This window comes from Astatotilapia calliptera, chromosome 3 (assembly GCF_900246225.1).
Source record: "Astatotilapia calliptera chromosome 3, fAstCal1.2, whole genome shotgun sequence".
NCBI classification, from domain to species: domain Eukaryota; kingdom Metazoa; phylum Chordata; class Actinopteri; order Cichliformes; family Cichlidae; genus Astatotilapia; species Astatotilapia calliptera.
In genome coordinates, this window is record NC_039304.1 from 35,782,203 (window position 1) to 35,802,260 (window position 20,058).

Consider the following 20,058-nt stretch of genomic DNA (forward strand, 5'->3'; position numbering starts at 1 on the left):
ATGTGCTATGTGCGGTGACATCTGTGGGACAGTTTGGACCCATCTAAATCCTGTGTGAGGGAATATCTTTTGGAGTAAAAAAACAAAGGCGTCCTTTTGTTGAGAAATTCAATTCAACAGAAAGAATATGTAACTATTTGACTAAGTCCTGCTTTGTTTCTTATGCATCAGTGACATCTACTGTATGCACCCTGAAATGCACATTTTCCTATGTCCATATATTATTTCCATCACACACAGAAATAGTCCTAAAGAACCCAAATGAATAAATAAAATAAATATAAATAAATATTCATTTAAATAGATTAATCAGCTCTGTTCTTTAGCAAGACTCGCATGTATAATAAAACATAACTATGTGAGAAAGGAAAACAAATATTTTAGTTTGACGAAAATTTTACAGTCTGTTGAGAAGAATTACAAATATAGATAAATAAATGAAGAAATGTGTAAATGTAAAAATGTAATAAAAATGGGAATATAAATTAAAACAGGAGTTAAAAGGGTAAATAAAGAATAAATAGAAATTTAGTATCATTTTGTATGTATTTTTATACTACCCTTTTTGTACTACCTATGTTACCTTTTTTGTTTTTACTGTTGCTAATTATTATTAAAATCCCAACTTCTAAAATAAATATTTTACTGAAATTCCTTATAAAGCGCCTTATAGGCACTTGCATACAAAAATAAATGATTAATACAGATTTATGTATTTTTTATTTATTTATTTTGCTGCAAGATGTAAAGTCAGATGACTGCAACTGCAGCAACAATTCCCTTTGATTGTTAGGGTACCTGGGTCGTTGACCCAGTGTTTTCAGTTTTGTACCTTTATTTGTGTTCTCGTCTTGGTTTATTACTGTGAAGGTTTTGGTTTCTGTTTTTCTGTTTTGGTTTCTGTTTTGTATTTTCCCCGGTCCTTCTTGGTTTATGATTTTGTAGTTCTTAAGTTTGGGTTTCCATACTCCCTCTGTTCTGTGTCCAGTCGGTGTCTGTGTCTGCCATGCTCCCAGTCTCTGTTCCCTCTGTTGCAGTGTCTGCTTGTGAGTCCGTCTGTAAGTTCAGTCTGTGTTTCCTGTTTTACTTTGAAAGTCCGTATCTCATGTTAACGTGTCTGGTTTTGCTTCCTTTGACTTGTCAGCCTTGATTTGCCCCAGCTGTGTTTCCCTCCTGTCTCCCATTCTGTCTGTCTCTCCTTCTGTGTATTTAAGCCCTGTGTTTTCATTTGTCTGTGTCATAATCTACCCTCATCTTACTGTGTGTTCTATTGTCATTTTTCTTACTTTTGAGTTCACATTTTGACTCACTTGACATTGATTTTTTTTTTAAAAGAATTGTTATTACCAAAAAAGGTAAATAATATTAACCTTTAAGACCAAGTCTAAAGGCCAATTAAGTATTTTATAATGTGAAAAAGGCAATTCTGTGAAATATTTTGAAATCATTAAATGCGAAATATTTAAAAATGAATGTCCATTTCAGCAAATCAGTGTATTAATATCTATTATATGCTTTAAATGTGTACCTGAGTACACGTTGTTTTTTTTTAATTTCCCTGTTTTTCAGAGCAATAATCCAGCAATAATAAAGAAGTCTTAAATACAGATGGTAAAAACATTTCTTTAATTTCATTTTCACTTACCATCAAATTATTGTAATCAAAACCAAAAAAATATCCTTTACAAATACAGGCTAGCTGTGTTCATACAAATTAAAACTGTTGGATAAATACACCAGCCTTTCAACAGTTTCTTGATACAGAAAAACAAAACCCAAAAAGGAAATAGACGCTAGGACTACAAAGGTATGTTAAGGTTGTGTATCATTTACATAATTCATATGCGTATGCATGTGTATGTTTTTTGTACGAGCTCTTCTGTGTATTTGTTTATGACTGTGTGCCCTCTAAATGATTGTCCGTGCCTCATCTTGGGCCAAGCTTCAAGGGAGCTTTAGGAGATGAGAGGTTCCTCCTGCCGTGGTGCGGCTTCACCTTCAGGTTTTGTTTTGGTGCTGGTTTCAAGTAAAAATGAAGCTGTCAGGGACCAGATGGAATAAAAGGTGTGAGTTAGTTTATTTAGTAGACATAAAAACACAGACACCACACAATAACCTCAAGTTTGGTCAGACCAACCATACGAGCAGAAACCAACCTGTATGGCCTCAGCTGGTCCCACTGTGACAGTGCTGGTGAAAGGGAGGTAACCGGGTGCAGAGGCTGTTACAGTGTAAGTGCCTGGCAACAGAAGTCTGAAGTAGTCGCCATCAACTCCTGAAGGAGCACATGTAAGGAAAATTATGAGACTCGTACAGTCGCTGTATCTTAATTAAACATATTCCTGGAGTGCCACCAATATGTCGACAATGACGGTAGTTTTTTAACATAAAAAAATAATTCACACTAAATAAAGAAAGTTGTAGGTGCCAAATTGGAAACTGATTATGAACTACGCGATGCCATCATGCCAATATGGATCCTCTGAGGAATGTTTGCAGTACTTTGTTAAATATGTGGCATGAAGAATTAAAGTAGTTCTAAAGGCAAAAAAGGGGCTTATCCCTGTACTAGCGAGATGCACCTGTTGAACTGGCTGGTGAGTGTCTTGATAGGTGACTTTAATTTCTCTCACGTTGCATTTCCACCACTGACCAGTAGAGGATGACTTGCTCCGTTATATCTGTGCTTGACTTCCACACCGCACCATTAGATGCACTCGACTGTCCTTTTGCGTTTGAGGATTGAATGCACTTTTAAAATCTGGATATCATACTAAAATTTAGTTCATCGCTAAAAGTCTTGTCGAGATTGCGTCTTGTTTCATTCTGGTTTATTTCCAAAGGATCATATTTTTATGGAACTGAGACTCAAAGTCGACTTCTGGCTGCTCGAGGCATTCGATTCATGCAGAAGTTATTGTTAGTGCCTGCCATTAGTCATGCAGTATGTGTCCTTGTCTCATTTTGAAATGACAGACTGACACCGGATGTTATCAAACACTGGTCTTCTATTTCACTGGCTGGGACACTAGACAATCAGTCACTATAAATCCAGCTTCCACACCTATCAAGAAAAAAAAATAACAACCACATATACACCAAAAGTCCCTGTTACCTGCGGTCACGTCATGATTGATGCCAGCTACTGAGATCTCTGCTTTGCTGATGGGGTTGTTGTTTTCATCATACACCATGCCTTTTATCCCATGATGCACCTGAGAAAAGACAAAACGTGTACATACTTCAAATATTGAAGTATATTTAATAAAATCTAAGGTTTGGAAATTGGATTCCTATCATATGTTTGATGTGTAAAGCTGTCTGTAGTCTTAAGAGCTTAAAAAAGGAAGGTGACTGGACCTCTTTAAGTTTTTTGAAGACATTTGACTTCATCCAGAAAGTTTCTTCAAAGCTTTCAGCACTTGCTCATGTTTATTAGCACATACGCTCAAAACCCTGAAACCTAAAGTCTGAAATATTGACTTAAAGTGATTTGATTGCATGTACAATTTGTTACAAAACTTTAGATTTAATGGAATCTGTTCAAATTAAATTTACTTTCTCAGTATACATTCAGTTTATACCAAACATATTTTCCCAAATGATTAATTATTTATACATTTCAGTTGCATTTTGCTCAAAATTATTGCTTAATGTTTACAAGAGAAAGATTATACTTGAATATACTTTAAATAATATGTTTTTTTAAAAGAAAATACTGTATGTGCTAATAAATACGAGTGAATATGAAGGAATCCTAAGCTACATTTCTACACCTCAGACTTAATTAACACTCCTTAGGCTCAGCAGTGTTCAGCAGCTAAAGAAAGACCAGAACAGCATCTGCAGGCCCAGTTTAGTTTGTTTAATTAGTGCTTTGCAAAAAATGTATGCAACTGGGGGCCCACCCTTACAGAAACATTATTAGTGGCAAAGCATCGCTTTTTGAATCTCAGTGGAATAAAGGACATGTTGTTGTCCTCAGACCACGGCCTTGTTCCGTCCTCGAAGAAGGTTAAAAGTCAGATTACTCATATTACACAGAATTTCACGCATCTAATTTTTTGGTCACTTTATCCCAGAGGCGACTGCCAATATTCACAAGACACCAGGGCAGCAGACTCACGACTCCTGGCAGTTGGGTTTTGATGTGTAATAGTGTGTATGTGTGGTGCATTGAGCTCCAATAAATTAAATACTCTTTCAGTATAACTCTGATTTGCCAAATTTCGTCATGTACAAACCTGTTCTAGGTATGAAACCAGCGCTTCCCGGTTGCCCAGCCATTCTCTCGGCAGTGCTGATGCCGGAGGAAACTTATCGCAGCTCAGCTCCAGAGTGATCTCGAAGCAGTTGGTGTACAAGTAGTTGAAGTCCTGCATGCCTGAAACACAGATAAATATTTTAGGAGGACAATAAATGTATTAATGTGGCTCTTCACTTTAGATTTCTAGGTCTTTGCAACAGGACACATTAGTTATATTTATAGATTCAAAGTGTTTTTTCCACCACGCTTTGCCTCTTGAGGAAGCTGTTCAAAATTGTAGGAGTATAAGTTGCTTTAAAAAAAAAAAACCTTTTGTTTTTGGCTTTACAATATGGCTCCACTTTTCATCAAAAACAAATGTACAAGGAGCCAGAAGGGAGGGAAGGTTCATATGTAACCCCACAGACCCTGACATAACACTTGGAGCATAAAGACCTGGTAAAATAAACATAGCATGCTGCTTCTAAGTGAGACTCTGGGCGTTTTCAGTCAGTTCAAAAGCTCGCATGACTCAAGTGAAAAGCTCATCAGACTCACAGTGCTGAGGAGAAACCAGAGCAGCCTGGATCAGGACTTACGCATCAAAGAAATGGGGATTGTTATTGTTGCAGTTGCAGATTAACCGAGCTGAAACTGAATATATGCCCAGAGAGTTGGATAAACTTGGTATTTTTTAACTTCCAAGAATTCATTACTGTAACAGTGCATTACTGTAAGCTTTCATTAAAAAGCAGCACACAAGTTTTCCAGCCTTTAAGCGAACCATGAGAGGGTGAGGAGTTTAAGTTTCGTGCGAGCGCCTAAGGCTGTGTGACTCCTGAGAGGGTCTCTGCCAGCATGGAGGAGGAGGTTTAATTAATGCATATTTTCAGCTATAACAAGAAATTTCACAAAATTCAAAACTCTCTTCAAGCTTCAGTTCCATTTATAGAGAGTTTATGGGATTTTACACAAAAAAAAGAGCGGTGGGGAGGCCAGCTGAGCCGTATGATTCGTTTCAACCTCACTAAAAGGCGAGGTCCTCTCCACCTTAGTTAAAATTTAAAGGATCCTTTACTTAAAGAAAAAAAGGAATTGTCACCACGAAGGTTGCCTTGTAGACTTTAACCCTTTAAAGCCTGGACCATGAAATAAATAATTGCTAGAAAAATCAAATTAAAAAAAAAACGGAGTCAACTGAAAATGTTCAGGTCCACAGACTCCACTAAAAATAAAAAGTCTAAAGAAGAACTTTGAAAGACCTTCAGAAAGCTTGGAGAACTACTGCTCAAGGTCTGGCTTCCTGGAAGCAAAATATAAAGAAATTAGAGGTGACTCAAGACTTTTTCAGAGTGCTGCACACTGCCTGCTGATGGTGCGGATCGTATTGAGTGGGTGCCTTTTACACCCCCTGTCCACCGCTCTACTGCTAGCTGGCAGTGTGCAAGAGGTAAGGGGGTTTAAGGCAAGCGCAGACCCAGTGCATGATGACACTGGAGAAGCATGCCTTGCGAGCCAGTCAGTGCATTTCATTCATGCTGAAGGTAATGACAGCAGGAAGCCATCACTCAGATGGTCTTGTCTTTCTTTAGCAGGAGAATTACAGCGTTTGTTCCACAGCACATGGAAATTTTGCATGTAGGCAAGGAACAATGTGTTTTGTACATAGGATAGAGGACTGTGTGCTCGTGTGGCGGGGCATTTTTTCAGCTCATTTTTCATTGAAACTGATAATTTAGCTATTATCTTCTTTGGCTTTCAAATTCCAAAATGTCTGGGGGGTGTAATAGTTTATTTTCTAAGTAGCTGTTTATATTATGAGTTTGTACATACTGGAATGTTGGCAACCAGTACTTCTCTGGAAACCTAAGAGGTCAGGACAACAGTTAGTGTTGTTGGTGTTGAGCTACAGCACTAACTTTTGTGGTGCCAAAGCAGCATAATATAAATCCAGATGCAGACTCACTGGCCAAAAATAGATGTAAACAACGTGTAAATAATTTAGTTTCAATTACGATTAATTCAATTACGAAAGCCAGCCTCAGTAATAATTTAGAGACTGCTCCAAGTGAGTCTCTTGTGCTTTTACTACGCATTTCTGTTGTCTTCCCTTCTGCTCAGGAGAAGACGTTTTGCTCACCTTTGGACAACGAGTACCAGCTGGCCCCATTGGTGATCCCCTCATCAAAGTAGTCGCCACAGTTCCAGCCCTTGTGCATCCAGCCATGAGCGTATGAGTAGGTCCTCGCCAACTGTCATCACACACAAAAGGACACGGGCCCATTCATCCACGTGTTTTCATACCCACACAACAGGCAGTGACGGTATGAGATGTGTGTCACATCTGGAAATTTTAATCTGTCACGCACCTTTCTGAAGATCTTGTCGTCAGGCGTGGCCGAATAGGTGGTCCGCCCTCGAATGCGGCCATCTCTCGACTTGTCGAAGGGGTAATTGGCCACCACGGCTCCTCCGTGAAGATTCGCTGACAGGATGAAGTTGTAGTTTTGCATCCATTTAATCACAGCCAAAGTCTCTGGTTGAACCTGGGGAGGATGAGAAGCAGGACATTTAAGATTTACTGTACTTGCAGGACCACGTGCATGCATCTTTATTCCAATTCCCCAAATGAAACAATCTAATCCCACTTGAGAACCTGTCAAAATGTCTCTAAATCATCAAATAAGTTATAATGCAGAATCCCATACAGTCCTTTACGTCACCTGAGATATTTCCCAAACAACATCAGCGGGTTGACATCTGGTTTTCTTTTCATCCAAAGCTGCTGGCTTCTCTGGTTGGCTGCTTATCTGGACAAACCCCGGTTTCCTCTGGCTTTGCCTTATGGACATATTTTCTCTCTGCCTTTCTTTTTTACTTAATCATTTTGCAAAAATGGTTAGAGTTTAAAGAATCTTCTACTTTGCTCAAGCACATTTAATGATTCACCTAGCTCCTCCTAAATGCATCAGGCATGGTTAGCTTCATGGTTAAAGAATACCAACCATTTCAGTTAATGATAAATTTAATGAGAATATACAAAATTCACAAACTGAAGCTGGACTTAGCAACAAAGGAGTGGAAACACAACAGTTACGTGTACATATAATTCATAATATGCAAACTGATTTAAAGGTTTTTGATCTTTTTGCTAATTAATTCATCAAATTCTGCATGAACGGGATCAGCCTCAGCCAGATGGCATCTCCATTGCATTGCTGCAGACCTTGAAATTCCACTTGGGACTGCCATTTATTTTCTCTGTCAGCGTTAACTCTCCTCACACTCTCAGAGCCATTTATCACGTTTGGAGACGAGGCGTAATACCTCTCCTTGAATATGGTATGTAGGACAATAAACACAGTCTGACTCTGTTCAAGAATAATCAAGCTGATCAGAGCCCAGTGACCTTGAACAGAGCAGCTGTAACCAAGAGGTCTGGCTCCCGTTTTGAACGCCGGCAGGAATTTATTATCGGTAGATCTTTATATATACTTGTGCATCCTTTGAAATAAGGGCTGTCACCGCGGTGTAGGGTTACACACGAAGGAACAGACACGGCCATATCACAGAGCTCTACTAACAACAGAGGATACTACCCCATATTAAATGCAAAGAGAAGCAAATCAAACATTCTGGATCACTTATAGGATCACTGACAGTCTGAAGTTAGTTTTCACACTGGGTGAGGGATGTCCTCTGGAGGCCAGTCAAATGTCAGTGGATACTTTTGCAAAAGGAGCCTTGTTTTATGTCGGGCTCTTCTGGGACTCTGTAAATAAGGTATTTCTAAGAGAAATGAAAGTGAAACTTGGAAAATGTGCTGCCGCCCAGTTCTCAGTCTTATTTTAGCACATCTCAGTTTAGTCTTGCACTTGTTCCAGTGAAGAAAGTTTCATCACTTAGCTAAATTAGTAAAAGCTGCATTCTCGAGCCTGCAGGGCTTGAGGCTTTATGTGAGAATGTATTCCTGACCAGCATAAATAAAGCAGTTGTAAGACAAGCACAGTTACCCTTTTGTGTTTCTGCATCAGGAGACAGTCATATGTACAGACTCCCTGGCTCTCTGGTTTTGCAGTTAGAGGTTAAAAAATAAAATTTTCCACCTTTGCTTGGGAACAAAAGTGGTGTGGCGACAGGGAAAGAAAAAGAAAACTATACTGAAACCACCTCTCTGTAATGACATGCCCTGTCAAAACTGCTTAAAACACTGAAAAGAGTTATTTTGAGGGAAGAGAAATCAATCACGCATTCATTTTAAAGCACTGATATGACTTTCTTTGTTTCCTAAAGGATAATATTTACTCCTCATAAACTGAAATCAAGCACATTGCATGCTTGCAATCCACTTGGCAACTGGATTAAAGCCGAGATATCAAACTCATTCAAATTTTTCATTTCACAGACCATATACAGCTCACTTTGAGTTTAACTGGACCAGTGAAACTTCCATTTCTGCCAGTATAAAGAAGTAAACTACACCTTTAATCCATGAGATATCTTAATATAGGACAAAGAAGAATTCACCTCAGTTTTTCTGACATGGTAACAAACATGCAACTGTATTAAATTAAAGAAATTCATCAGCACGACTCTGGTTTTAAATTATAAGAATTAAACGTGTAAAATTACAGAAAAGGTTTCGGTAGCTCATTGCTCAGACTGTCCTGTAAATACAGAACAGACTATCACGACTAATTCAGAGAAAATGTTTAGTTTTTTTTTACTGTAGACCAACAGAAATGTCTATAGTTGATTGTGACTGTATTAGTGTAGCTAGCATCAATGTCCATGTGAAGGGCTTTATTAATAGGAAAAGCTGCAATTTAAAACTACAAAAATACAGTTAGAAGTCTCAAATTTACACCCTTGTCTTTGTCTGGGCATTTCTAGCCCCTGGGCCTTATGTTTGACACCCTGTCATAAAGCATACCCTGTTTCATTTTTCCCCCCTAATAAATAATTTACAAAGTGAACATGTTATATTTAATAAGACTTGACATAAGCAAGTGAGACCATAAATGCGTAAGGAAAACACTGAGGTCATAAACCAAATGAGGGTCATTTTCTCGTAGGCTTCTACCCACCTCTTGCCCTGTGACAGCTGAAATACCCCCGCCCCTCCTCCGCACGTGCACGTAAGTCGGTGAAGTTGAATTCTTTTTGGGACGCCCCATAAGAAGAAGGGTTTAAATGTATGTTTAAGACACTTCTACGAGGATTATATCCATCTTTTCTTTAGAGTCTATCACTAAATCTAGCTAAAGGTATTTTAATTTGGACGGTTCAAGATATAATCAACTTTAGGTTCATATTTCAGTTCTCAAAACATGAAGCTATCTAGCAGTTATAATAAAAACTGACTGTCCTTAAGAGGGAGGAATTTTATTTTTCAAGGAAACTATGAACAACAGTCCTACTGGAGGCTGCAGTTGAGACACCCCCAAGGATCTGACCTTAATAGTTAAAATGTACTTTTTGGCAGGCTAGTGGACTGTTTGACAGCACGCACTCTCATGTTACTCTCCACTGTTCATTTTACACTTCAGTGATCTGAAATAAGTACACATTGCGCTACAAAGGCCATTCAATCACCCAGAATAAAGCCAGGTCTCTCCCACAGCCAATCTGAACTCTGCTGCTTACGCCGAAACTCTGAGGCACATTTTTCTTCCTTAGTCTCAGTCACCGTGTAAGTGTGGCAGGTTTATATAGTGTCTATTCTATGTAGAGAGCATCTGTACTTTTATAGTGCAGACATAGCAATGTGCAGACAGTTTTGGGTAAAGTAGCAGCAAAGTGAGGAGTCAGCCAGTGCCTCAGGGTAACAGTTACACTCTGACGCTGCAGAGTGGCTCACTGTAACTTCTCATGATGGTGATGAAAACCAAAAAATGTTTAGCTGAGGCTCAAAGTCCTCATAAACAGTGCATATAGTTAATCACATGTTATGACCCAGAGAAGAAGAAGGCTGTTGGCGGGGGGTTGCTTCTTCTTCTTGGGGTGTTTTCTCAGCTCCAGCATCTAAAGAAATATGCAAACTAATATGACTTACCAACGCTTTTGTTCCAGTTTGTTCCAGTTTGCGGAGCTAGGTTGCCAGTTACCCCACCTGTTTCATATTTCAAAGACTCCAAATACGAATGAGGGCAACCACAGTGTCTATGCTAAGAGCCATAGCCTGCTATGTGCAAGATAAGCAAACAGGTCTAGGCTATACAGGCACGCAGAAAAAAGTCACAAAATGATACAGAGGACCGACCAAGGAGTCTCCTGAGTCTACTCACATTTAAATATATGGACTTTTTTATTATTTAGCTGAGACACAGCTGGCACTGGAATCTCATCCAGTGCAGATCTCATGAATTTGTTTATGTCAACAAAGTTAAAGCCAAGATAACCCAACTATGTTACAGCTGCTCATTATTCAGCTTCGCTCACACGCTCACACGAGCATGATAAATGCCCTCATCCATCCTCCTCCTCGCTCCCTCCTTCTCTCTCACCCACATATGCTCCGAGCCACACATACTTGCGTACACACATGGACACTTTAACACACACGTACACCCTCAAACGGTTTCAGTTGTATTCAGTTGTATTCAGTTGTATTCAGCAGAACTGACCTGATGCTCCCAGTTGTCCGGGAGGGGCAGGTGGTGGTTTCGTCCTTTGGTTTTCTCGTAGTAGTACATGAGCGCGTTCAGGTCCGGAAAGTCGCGGTTTAGATCGATTTCTCTGGCGTTCCCTCGACCCACTAGGTAACCGTTGAACTCTGGACCCTGTTGATGCACAGATCACAAAAAAAACATTTTTTTAAAACTGGTGAGTAATCTTGCTCTTTCCCACCAGAATGATTAAATGATCATATTTTGGCTTGTGACGTTAAGGTTTCCTGAGGTCAAGTTATGAGCTCCAATTTCTCGGAAGCAGTAAAACAAAGCTGAATTTATTATTCCCCAGTCCTCAGAGGCTATCTATAGAGCAACAACAGTCAAGTATTTTTCCCAAAACAGAGTTTTAAGACCGTGCAACAAATCCATGGTACTGAGTGTGCTAACAGCCGGACAGATAGACTGTCACAATCGATTAAAAGTACCCAAAGTCAAAGCACTTTAAGCAAAAAGCTCAAGTTCTCACTCTTAGGCAGTTTTTTTTTCTACTGCTGGATCTTAATGATGTCATACACCTGCTGTGGGCACAGAAGCCCCTCCTACCTGCTGTTATGCCTTCTGGATGCAAGGGACAGGCAATCAGAAGAAAGCTGGCTTAAAGGGAACAACTTTTCCCCCTCAGTGAGCATGGTAAACAATACTCCAACTAAACATCGAATTAGTTAGCACTGTCATTGCAAGCATGTTAGGATGCTAACATTTCAGTGTAGTTAAAAGGTCTGTTTTGCTTAAATGCAGCGTCACAGGGGCATCACTAACTGTAGACTTGTTTTATTTTATGACTGCCTTGAAATTTTCTTATTTGTTTGCATCTTTAGCTTGGACCTTTAATCTTAAATGTCACTATATGTTTTTATATATCAAGTAAAGCAAGGGGGCAATTTAAGAAGCTCTTTTTTGATTGGTTTGACTTTCTTCTGTATTTCAGTGTGAGACTTTCTAAGACTTTGCAAAAGAGCTGACTGACCTGTGTGTTGGTGTCTATAGCTTACATTTTCTGATAAGATTTCTTCTTGTTGTTGTTTTTTTCCCTAAAAGCTTGATCACAACATTGAGTCGCCAAGGATGCTTTAAAATGAAACTGCCTTGCCGTTTTTGAACAGATGCTGCTGCTGCACCCAAACATCTGCTGACGCAACTAATTACAGTGCAGTATGTATGTGTCGTCTGAGTGGCAAAGAGAGGGACTGTCATGTGAAGCTGGTCGCTTCAGGACATATCATTAGCCAGCAAGAGACTGTGTGTGTATTTGTGTTGCAGCAGTCTGCGTGTGTATCAGTTGTTTCACGGCCCATAATTACCCCTGACACAAAGTTAGGGGCTTTCTTGGGAAGCTGATAGATGGGATTATTACAGACGCAAGCAAACGGTGGAGAAAAATCATCAACTACTGTTTGACTCGTAGTCGCTCGTCTTACACAAACACACACACACACACACACACACACACACACACACACACACACACACACACACACACACACACACACGTATTTGTTTAAAAATCCTAAAAGATCAGATGGATTGAGCTGTGTGGCTCGCAGGTGTTTAGTTTCACTCAGGGACCTCAACATTTCTAATATTTCCACTGCCAAGAACAAAACCAAGGGAAAAGAAAATATAGATTTTTTTTTCTTCTTCTTTGCACGGGGGACGGTTTCTTTGAAAAAACACAGCCAGAGACGTCCCAGAGGGAGTTTTGTTTTGGCACGTCTAAGCCTAAAGCTCAAATTACCTGTCTGGCAGCCACCTCGTAGCCATCGGGGTTCATGGAAGGCAGGATGTGGATGCGCGTGTCGTGGATCAGCCTCACGATTCGCTGGTTTCTGTTTCGGTACTCCTCGCACAAGAACTGGGAGAACTTGATGAGAAGCTCACGCCCAAGCACCTCGTTGCCATGCATGTTGCCCACGTACTTGAACTCGGGCTCCACTGGGGAGGGAGTGGAGAAGCAGAGGGGGCATGAAGTTACGAAAAAAGCCACACAGAGCTGTCAAGTACCACATTTAAAACAGATGGCCTGAGGAAACACATGCAGGACGCCACAGTCGCAGAAATTTCTTGATAAGGATGTTCTTACAGACATAAGCTCTGGAAATTGTGCTGATTGAATTATCTGGATGAGTTATGTGTATTTGCCACCAATGTCTCAGCCTTGCTCTCTGTGCAGGGTTTCTTCCCCCTGAGGATCCCTTTATTAATCACTACTGAGGGAAGCAAAAAAACCCCAAGCACGGTTGCCAGAGGTCAGACTTATGACTTAACACTAGCTACAAATTTGCGCTAAATTTGACACTAAAACCATCACATCAAAGAATAAGCGCTTGTGTTTTTTTTCGTCATTGATACTTTCAAATCTATCAGCGCCCTTCACTAATTGTTTCAGGCATCCAAATGGCATGCTGGGCATTGCAACTCGCCTCTTTTTCTTTAGCACAGTTCCAACTGGCCATGAGTTCACAAAACAGCGCTGGCTCCAGCATGTAGTTTAAAAAGAAAGAAAGAAAACCCACACACACTCATTCAGCAGTATGTGAAACGCATGAACTTCGTACAGAGTGCAGGAGGCTTGACCCAGACTACACCTCAGGTCACTCCCCCTTCATGAAGTGTTCAGTTCCTGTTTTTCACCCTCGGTCACCTTGCGACAGAACAGGCCTACATCCTTCAATTCTACTGAAGGAAGCTTCCGAGTATGCAAACACGCAGAAAAAAAGCAGGCTTGGCTGGAGCCAAAAAAACATTCCCTTCAGTTGTCAAGCTTTTTTTTTAAATGCAAGAATGGAAAAATCTTCCACAGCATTTCCTTGATATGACATTTTGGCCAATTTCCAATGCAAACATTGGATATAATCATACACTAGCTGCAAACTAAATACCTGAAGAGCTGATTCAGTGGTTTTTGTGGGAGTGTATTCAGGGTTAAATCCTTGATGACTCAAAGTGATTCTGTTTGTCATCTGCTACATTTTGTCAGTGGTCGGATGGCAAAGAAAAATCAAAATGAATCACAGATGTTGACTCGATTCTTTCACTTTCTTCTTTCTTTTCCTTTTTTTTTTGTTTTCACTTTTGAGTTTTCCTCAGTTTACAGCCAGTGATGTTCAAAGCACCCACTTCGGGATAATTTCACCTTTTCCTCCTCACTGTTAAGTCACACAGTGGTTCGGCTTCATAAAGGCAAAATCGAAAGCTTGAGACAAAACCGAAGCCTCTTGCAGACTCAGTCTCCTGCCAGCTCTTCTCATTGTGTGTGGCAAAAAGTACAAGACAGATGAGGAGCCAGTAGCACAGGTTGTGCATTCGAAATCTATCATAGATTAATATCATTTGCAGATGTTTATCAGCTTTTTTTGAGGAGTTGGGATTAAATTATTAAGCTGTTAAATTACTTCCATCCATCACGTTTTCTGCCAATTATCCACTTTGGGATAAAATGCAACATGAAATCATTGTACAGCATGTCACTGGGCTGTCAAACAACGGATCAGGTGTTACTTACATGCTTCGTGGTTGCCCGGGTTATCGCTGAACTCCAGGACATAGAGGTGGCGACCCTCCACACTGTGCCCGATGCTGTAAATGCGCGTGATGTAGGGGCATTCGCTCTGCACTGCAAACAGAGCTCGTACCATGTCCTCGTATTTGTGATGCTGGAAGTCTGAGCCCGACACCAGGAACCCCATCAGCCCCAGCAGGAGAGCACAGAGCCAGGGAAGAGTCCAGGGTTGCTGCATGGTCCCTTAGCCCAGGTTGTGCAGCGCAGGAGAGGCTGGTGAAGAGGCTGCCTGCAACTATGCAAACCACTCACAGGATTTCAGATGTATTCTCCTTCACACACCACACATACTGCTTGCTCCCTGCTTGCTCTTTTTCTTTCTTGTGCCCCTTCTTTTCTCCAGCTCTCTCTCTGCCTCCTCCCACATACAGTCCTCTCAGTGAAGAGCAAGTAAGGACAGCCCCCTGCTCCTTCTTTGTCTCACTCTCCTCCTCCAACAGCTGCTTCTCTCCCTCTCTCTTTCCCTTTGGGTGCTTGTCAAGTACATGCTACTTGCTTTATTAGGGGCTTCAAATGCTTCTGCTTTAAGTAGTTTGCCCCACAGCCCCCTGAGCTTTCGACACACACACTCTGAATTTCATTCTGCCTCTGAGACACTCATTTTCCATCCCTTTCTTTGTCTCTAACTCTTGTTCTGTGCTCCCTTCCTGGGAAAGAGGGGTTGTTTCCACGGCACTGCTTTCCCCAACCCCTGCAGCCCTCAATCATCCATTCATTAACTCTTAAGTCAACACACAACCCCTGCGTGTGTGTGCATGCACGTGTGAGTGTATGTGTGTGTGTGTACGTGCATGCACATGCGCTTGAAGTCCACAGATGAATGAGTGTGAAAGCTCTTTTGCAACCTTTAAACTGGCTTTTGTAGCTCTGTTTCCCCAAAGCACTAACACATAGAAAAACATACCAACACAGGCTCTTGCAAAAAGACTAAATGCTGCAGTTAAACTTCTAAAAGGCACAGGACGATACTGAGATGCATGCATCCCGTACAAACACACACACACACACACACACACACACACACACACACACACACACACACACACACTACGACTACTGCAGAGCGTGCAAGGGGTGCTGTCAATCAAGCCTGCTGGAGAAAAAAGGGAGCTTTTTCCTCGCAGAATGTTGTGCAACTGCTTGCAGAAGCTTAAAAAAATTGAGAGGGGAAAGCAAACGTGGGGCCAAGAGAAGAAGTAGCACATGGAAAGTTGAGCAACAGGAGGCTCGGGAAAAGGAAGGAAAAAGGTAACAAAGACAAAGAGAGGAAGAACCCGACAAGGATGGAGGGAAAAGCAGGAGAGAAAAAGATGTGGCTGAGTGACGGTGGACAAAAGTGGATGAAGGCAAAATGTGCTTTTCTGTTTAAGGCTTTTACATTCGCATGTGGCAGCAGTGGCTTTCTAATAAACAAGCTCAAGTGAATGAGACCAGTCCTCACTGTCTCTGCCAGTGATTGTATTTCTGCAGTTCCACTGTTTACATATGTTATGCCTCAAAGCTCTGATCCCGCTCGCCAGTCTCATTCACATCACGCTGCCAGGCCAAGTGTGCTCAGCTGTAACTGTCATTTGAGTCAAACAATCCAGCAAAAATCACCCCTCACCTAACCAGACACATCTGTCATCGCCACTTTTTATAACATCACGAAAACAAAAACTCAGTTTTTCAGTCCAGAAGTCAAAACATCCATAAAGTCATCGAAGTCAAGCGTGAAGTTTTACCTTGAGTGATTTTATAAACAACTGGGAATAGATAGGACTATTTGGGTTTTCTGATTTTAACAAAACCTGCAAACAGTCCCACTTTTCCTTTCCTAAAGATCTTTGCATCCCAACAAATTCAGTTCAGTGTTCATAACCATTCTTACTGCTAAAAGCCAAAATCTGACACTGTAGCTGCAAAATTGCATTTGTCTGACACAGCGCATAGATGCATCATTGACTCATTCAGATGCTTTCAGTGGCTCTAAAAAAATACATATTGCAAGGCTGACATCTGCTGGACATAGCTGGTACTACACAGAGTACCATTACAGTATTTCAACATCAGACTAAGAATTATAAGCTCCAGTTAAGTTTAAAATACCTTAGTTGAAGGAGCCGGCTGACGCATTAATACCAGCAAACCTGTCATGTGCATAAAGATCTGTCTTTCCTCATAAAAGCCTTTAAGAGCATACATGAGGGAGAACTCTTCAGTTCATTCAAAGTTAGTGCTTCTTAGGGACTTTAAAGGGAGAAGCAGAAACTAAATTATTTCGCTATGTGTCCATCAGTCAGTTTGCTTCATTAGTTTTAAATGAATTTTTTTTCCAGAACAAACTAAATTCTTCTAATTTTGTTGCCTTTAAGTCGCCAAAGAAACATTTGTATTACTCACTTATGAAACAGTGGACATTTCTTCCAGTCCTGCACCCTGCACGCAATTGTTCAGACCTGCCAAAAAGGAGCACTGTGGTTTTTTCAGTCCTTACAGCTATTGTCCACTAGTGGGCAGCGTGCAGTCGGTGTACCTGACGTTCACGGGTATTACTCGGTAAATCCTAATTAAAAACATATGTTTAATATTTCCCACTGTGTTAAAAAAAACAAAAAAACAACCTTCATTTAAGCAGAAACCGATTTTTTTACGTTAAATAATAACATTTAGGCTTTAGATATATTTAATTTATTGGGTTTTTTCCTACGAAACTTACTTTATTAACAGTGTTTCAAAAACGTACTCCATTAATCTGACATATCAGATGACGAAATCTGCCCTTCGCCAACAGAAAACTTCCTAAAGTCGCAATTTTGGATGCTGCGCTTTCCCCGCCCACTATATTTAGTAGTATAATAATGAGAGCTCAGCATGGGGAGTAGAGGGGTGGCTCTGAGACATTTGACTCTATTTGGAGTTGCCTAGATTACAGAGGGTTGTATTTTTTTCTTGCTCGTTTCTCCTCAAACACACACCTCAGCTGACTGGCGAGCTGTGTCCTCTCAGAGAGCCCTCAGCACGATGAGCGCTCTCCAGACGCAGAGGATGTTGTGCGTGTGGGTTTTGTTCTTTGCGGGAATAGCAGCAGTTTGTGGTGAGTTTAACTGTTTTCTGTCTCTTCCTTCCTTTAAGGAACTCTGCTAAGACTTTAAGAAGTGATCATCTGCCAAAAAGTGATTGCCGGTATTTGCCAGAAATGATTACTGGCATTTAAACTGCTGTAATCCATCAAACTTTTGTGAATGATATCAAGTTATTTGAGCCAGAAAGGTAGAAGCTGCAATCAGTTTTTGGCAAATTCTTTATTTATCCGGATAAAAGCCTCATTTTTCAAGAGAGACCTGACCAAGAGGGCAGCAGAAAATACAACAGCTATAACATAACAGTTCTATTAAGGTATTTTAAGTGGCACAAACGACTGGATTGAACATAACGTATAACACAGAGTGGGCACATACATGCAGTCTCACAAGCATGCTCGCAAAACAGAACAGATCTTCATAAACCATCTTGGTCACTGTTTCCTAGCATTTGGGAATGCAGATGTTTAGTTTACAGTTTTTGAGTTGATCTTTAAAATTGTTTTCTTCATATGTTGGTGCAGTAGTTGAAGCCTATTTCAGTGAAATATAGTCTTATATTCAAGACAACACAGATGCTTGTGCTAGCTTTAGTGAACACAAAGTGCTTGCCACATGCAGCTGATAATTTACTTATCTTAAACCACAATTCACCTTGTGGCTGCAGTCAATGCTTTGTTTTATCACTGCATAACACATGTTCATGTCTGAGACTGGTTTTACTTGGTAATGCATTGCTAGTTTAAGAATGTTTTCTCTGAGCTTCATCTTCCTTGACGAGAAATGACCTAAAATTCTGTTCTGAAGCCAAAAAGTTGAAATCTCTCAGAAAAACAAGAGAATTCACACCCACGTAAAGCAGATGATCCCAAATGTTCCTCTTAGTGAAAGGAACCAATCAGTATCGGTTAAATCAATCTAGTGCTTCTTCTCCTGGTTCCAGGTTCAAATGTCTGCACCTCCAGAGGAGCCAGCACATGCAAGGAGTGTCTGGATGTGCACCCCAGCTGTGCGTGGTGCTCCAAAGAGGTTGGGTCCCTTTTTTCCCCCCACTTCACTTCATTTACAAGCTTAGCTTTCTGCCAACCAGACTGGTACACGGTGGTACAGATCTCTTCATCAGCCAGCTATAATCTGGTTTGGAAGAACACTCTCAGTGGTCTCTGTGGTGAAGCCACTTCTAGTCTTTGACTCCATGCACATTTTAAAATATTTGGGTTTGGATTTGTGAACAAGACAACATGTCTCTTTCAAAGTTAGAAGGACAGAAAATGAAGGGTTTTAACTGCTTCACTGACTCTGAGTAGGATGCTTATGTGAGTCCAGGGACTCAGAACTCAGTGACTGACATCTTGTTAGTGTACGAGGATACAGTCATATTTTCTGGTTCAAACCAATGAGTGCAGTGATTTAATATAGTGAAATTAAGTATGGGAGTCAACATACTTTTTCAGGATGACTTCAGCCTCTACAAGAGAGGAACTGGTTGAACTTCTTTCGGGTGCAAAGTTTATTGAAGTACTAAAAGGAAACATAAGATTAGGCCGTTTTAGACTCCTGGTCCTCCCCGTTCCACTTTACTCTTTAAATCAGTCAGATATGCTCCCCTTTTCTTGAATTTAATTACAACTGGAAATTAATCTACATTCAGATCAACGAGTCTGCTTTTCTCTTTAAAATGTCCTACATCTTTTTTCAGGACTTTGGCCAAGGAGTTGCTGGCCTGTCCCGCTGTGATTTGAAAAGTAATCTGCTGGCAGCGGGCTGTACCACATCAGCTCTGGAGTTTCCAACCAGCAAACTGCAGGTGATCGAGGACCGGCCCCTCAGCAACAAGGCAGCGGGAGCGACGCAAGTTGTCACCCAGATAAAGCCTCAGAAAATACACATCACCCTCAGGCCGGGTGAGCACCTACATATAAGGATATAAGGTTTTTTACACAGTTTCACAGGAAATGAGTGAAACTGTTCTCTCTGAGGGAACGAGAAGAACAGTAAAATCAGGAAGCAGTGTTTAACTATTTCTTCATCTCATTTTCTAGATGATGCTAAACGTTTCACAGTGAAGGTGCGGCAGGTGGAGGACTACCCCGTAGATCTCTACTACTTAATGGATCTCTCCTACTCCATGAATGATGATCTCACCCGCCTGAGGACGCTCGGCAAAGGCCTGGCGGAGGCCATGAACCGCACCACCAGCAACCTGCGCATGGGCTTTGGAGCTTTTGTGGACAAGCCGCTCTCACCTTACATGTACATTTCACCAAAAGAGGCTGTAAAGAACCCCTGCTACAGGTAAATCTAAGATAAAATCATGGGTTTAAACCAGATCTGGTGTTGTTTCCCCATAATGTTTTTTCACGCTTCATATGTCACCACCGGTGTTGATTTCAGTGGTTTCAGTATTTACGTCTGCGTGTGTTAAGTACCTGCATTACGCAGATGATGTCAGTCTTGTGAAGACATATTTAAACACAGCGTTGCTCAGCAATAACGCGAGCAGTCTCGGAGCCTCAG

The 20,058-nt window shown here is 40.9% G+C and overlaps 2 protein-coding genes across 2 annotated transcripts; one reads left to right on the forward strand and one right to left on the reverse strand.

Moving 5' to 3' along the window:
• Positions 1-1,634: 1,634 nt before the first annotated feature.
• cpn1 (carboxypeptidase N, polypeptide 1) lies at positions 1,635-15,101 on the reverse strand. Its single transcript, XM_026163127.1, has 9 exons — positions 14,423-15,101; positions 12,656-12,852; positions 10,873-11,028; positions 6,616-6,792; positions 6,387-6,498; positions 4,245-4,384; positions 3,116-3,215; positions 2,157-2,275; positions 1,635-2,038 (listed from the first exon to the last, which is right to left on the reverse strand). Exons 1-9 carry the CDS (start codon positions 14,655-14,657, stop codon positions 1,928-1,930), a joined length of 1,347 nt encoding a protein of 448 aa, XP_026018912.1. The 5' UTR covers positions 14,658-15,101; the 3' UTR covers positions 1,635-1,927.
• A 2,228-nt stretch (positions 15,102-17,329) lies between these two features.
• On the forward strand, positions 17,330-19,840 carry LOC113014395 (integrin beta-3-like). The gene is made up of 4 exons (XM_026155902.1): positions 17,330-17,555; positions 18,485-18,570; positions 19,241-19,445; positions 19,584-19,840. The coding sequence occupies exons 1-4, from the start codon at positions 17,483-17,485 to the stop codon at positions 19,838-19,840; spliced, it is 621 nt and encodes a 206-aa protein (XP_026011687.1). The 5' UTR covers positions 17,330-17,482.
• Positions 19,841-20,058: the final 218 nt, after the last annotated feature.

What these genes read in the sequence shown, in the direction of transcription:
- cpn1 (XM_026163127.1), bottom strand. Translation starts at nt 14,657, where the DNA reads ATGCAGCAACCCTGGACTCTTCCCTGGCTCTGTGCTCTCCTGCTGGGG. An exon ending in CTGGTACTCGTTGTCCAAAG is followed by an intron (nt 4,385 to 6,386) that starts GTGAGCAAAACG and finishes TCTGTGTTTCAG; the next exon opens with GCATGCAGGACTTCAACTAC. An exon ending in CAATCATGACGTGACCGCAG is followed by an intron (nt 2,276 to 3,115) that starts GTAACAGGGACT and finishes GTGCTCCTTCAG; the next exon opens with GAGTTGATGGCGACTACTTC.
- LOC113014395 (XM_026155902.1), top strand. Translation starts at nt 17,483, where the DNA reads ATGAGCGCTCTCCAGACGCAGAGGATGTTGTGCGTGTGGGTTTTGTTC. An exon ending in GTGCGTGGTGCTCCAAAGAG is followed by an intron (nt 18,571 to 19,240) that starts GTTGGGTCCCTT and finishes ATCTTTTTTCAG; the next exon opens with GACTTTGGCCAAGGAGTTGC. An exon ending in ACACATCACCCTCAGGCCGG is followed by an intron (nt 19,446 to 19,583) that starts GTGAGCACCTAC and finishes CTCATTTTCTAG; the next exon opens with ATGATGCTAAACGTTTCACA.